The following is a 1,867-nucleotide window of genomic DNA, read 5'->3' as shown; positions in this document are numbered from 1 at the left end:
TCTCAACTCTCTCTCCCTCTCTCTGTCCTTCATCTCAACTAACGCTCTCTCCCTCTCTCTGTCCTTCCTCTTAACTCTGTCTCTCTCACTCATCTTGTCAGTGGTGGTCATTTTGGCCGAGTGGAGGTCCTCTACAGCACCTCAGAGATAGACATAGTGAGCATGRCCCAGACTGAAGGCCMGAACCTGCTGTTGTACTACAGCCCCCCGGTGTCAGGAGTGCCCTCTGGCGCCCCCCGCAGGCCAGTCAACATCAGCTCCCAAGGGGACCCCCTGGTTGTCTGTGCTGCTGCCTGCCTAAGGGAGAGAGCCTGCCAGGCCTTTTCCCTGTCTCTTCCTGGGGGATCTTCCCCCATGGCCTCCTGCACCTGGGTGACCAGCGGGGCCGCCCAGCTGACCGCGTCCGCCCAGACCCTCACCTACACCAAAAACACCACGGCCACCACCGCTCTCTTCAGCTCGCAGGCCGTGGCGGGGAGTGACTACACTACGACAGCACAGACAGCCATCTTGGAGGACGGCTCAGGTGAAGCCAACCTGACCGTGCCCATTCTGACGGACAAACTCCCCGAAATGGACGAGAGCTTCTCCATCCGCATCCTGAAGGTGGTGCTGGTGAATTTGACGGTGGCTCAGAAGAACCTGCCCTCCATAGGGCATCCGGACAAGGCAGTGGTCACAATAGGCATGAATGGGGATGCCTTTGGGGTGTTTCTCATCTACAGCCTCAGCCCTAATGCTACACAGGACGGGCTCTATCTGGAGGTGAGGGAGGRGCCACGTGTGTCAGTACCCCTGGTCATAGAGAGGAGGGGGGGCAGCCTAGGGCAGGTGACTGTGGAGTGGAGGTTCGTGGGTGGAATGGCTACACCGGGCACTGACTTCACCGGGACTGGAGAAACACTTGTCTTTGCCGATGGTAGGTTTGACATCTAGTACTACAGAAGGCTTTTTGGATATGAATGCATTTTTTGATATGCAGTATATTGTGTGTSTTCCCTTCATATATTGAAGTGTTCCCTTCATCCCAAGGCGATTTTAAGAAGAACATTGAGATAGTGATCGTGGATGATTTGGAGCCCGAGGACAGCGAGAATCTGATGGTTGGCTTGGTGAAGACTGCGGGAGGCAGTCGGATCCTGCCCAGCTCAGACACGGTCACCATCATCATCCTGGCTAACGACAACGTGGCTGGGGTGGTGGGCTTCCACTCAGCCTCACGCTCTGTTATCGCCAGAGAGGGTGAGTGTGGTAGAGGGGCCCCTGTCAGTCAATTTAATGAAGCAAGCCTCAATGTTAATCACTCTGTGAATTATTATTATGTCTCTGCAAAGAGCCAGTTTGCCAAGCAGACACTAATGACAAAATAGCCTCCCCTGATAGTAACGATATTAACACCTGTCAAAATGCAACCATTTGTACCGAAATAAGCTGAACATTGCATTTCTCTAAATGGATTTATGATCATACATACATAAAAGTGCTGTTTGAAAAGGTCAACACCGCTACCATAGCTCAACACAGTTACCATAGCTCAACACAGAGTTACCATAGCTAACACCGGTGCAACACATTTACCCTGCTCAACCAGTTACCATAGCTCAAACCAGTTACCATGATTAAGCTCAACACGCTACCATAGCTCAACACCAGTACATACTACGCCGCTAACCATAGTCAACACAGTTACATAGCTCAACACAGTTTACCATAAGCTCAACACAGTTACCATAGCTCAACACAGCTACCATAGCTCAACACAGCTACCATAGACCTCAACACAGTTACCATAGCTCAACACAGTATACAATAGCTCAACACAGTTACCATAGCTCAACACAGCTACCATAGCTCAACAAATCTACCA

General features: G+C 51.3%; 1 protein-coding gene across 1 annotated transcript in view; it reads left to right on the top strand.

The window, feature by feature from the left end:
• The window catches only part of LOC111973957 (adhesion G-protein coupled receptor V1-like), a 248,282-nt gene that overhangs the window by 75,560 nt on the left and 170,855 nt on the right, over positions 1–1,867 (top strand). Inside the window, 2 exon segments of the mRNA XM_070446866.1 lie at positions 102–919; positions 1,033–1,242. Of these exon segments, the coding sequence (XP_070302967.1) occupies positions 102–919; positions 1,033–1,242 (1,028 nt within the window).

The sequence above is a fragment of the Salvelinus sp. IW2-2015 genome, linkage group LG15 (genome assembly GCF_002910315.2).
Source record: "Salvelinus sp. IW2-2015 linkage group LG15, ASM291031v2, whole genome shotgun sequence".
Classification (NCBI taxonomy): domain Eukaryota; kingdom Metazoa; phylum Chordata; class Actinopteri; order Salmoniformes; family Salmonidae; genus Salvelinus; species Salvelinus sp. IW2-2015.
This window is presented reverse-complemented; position numbering and strand designations above follow the sequence as displayed.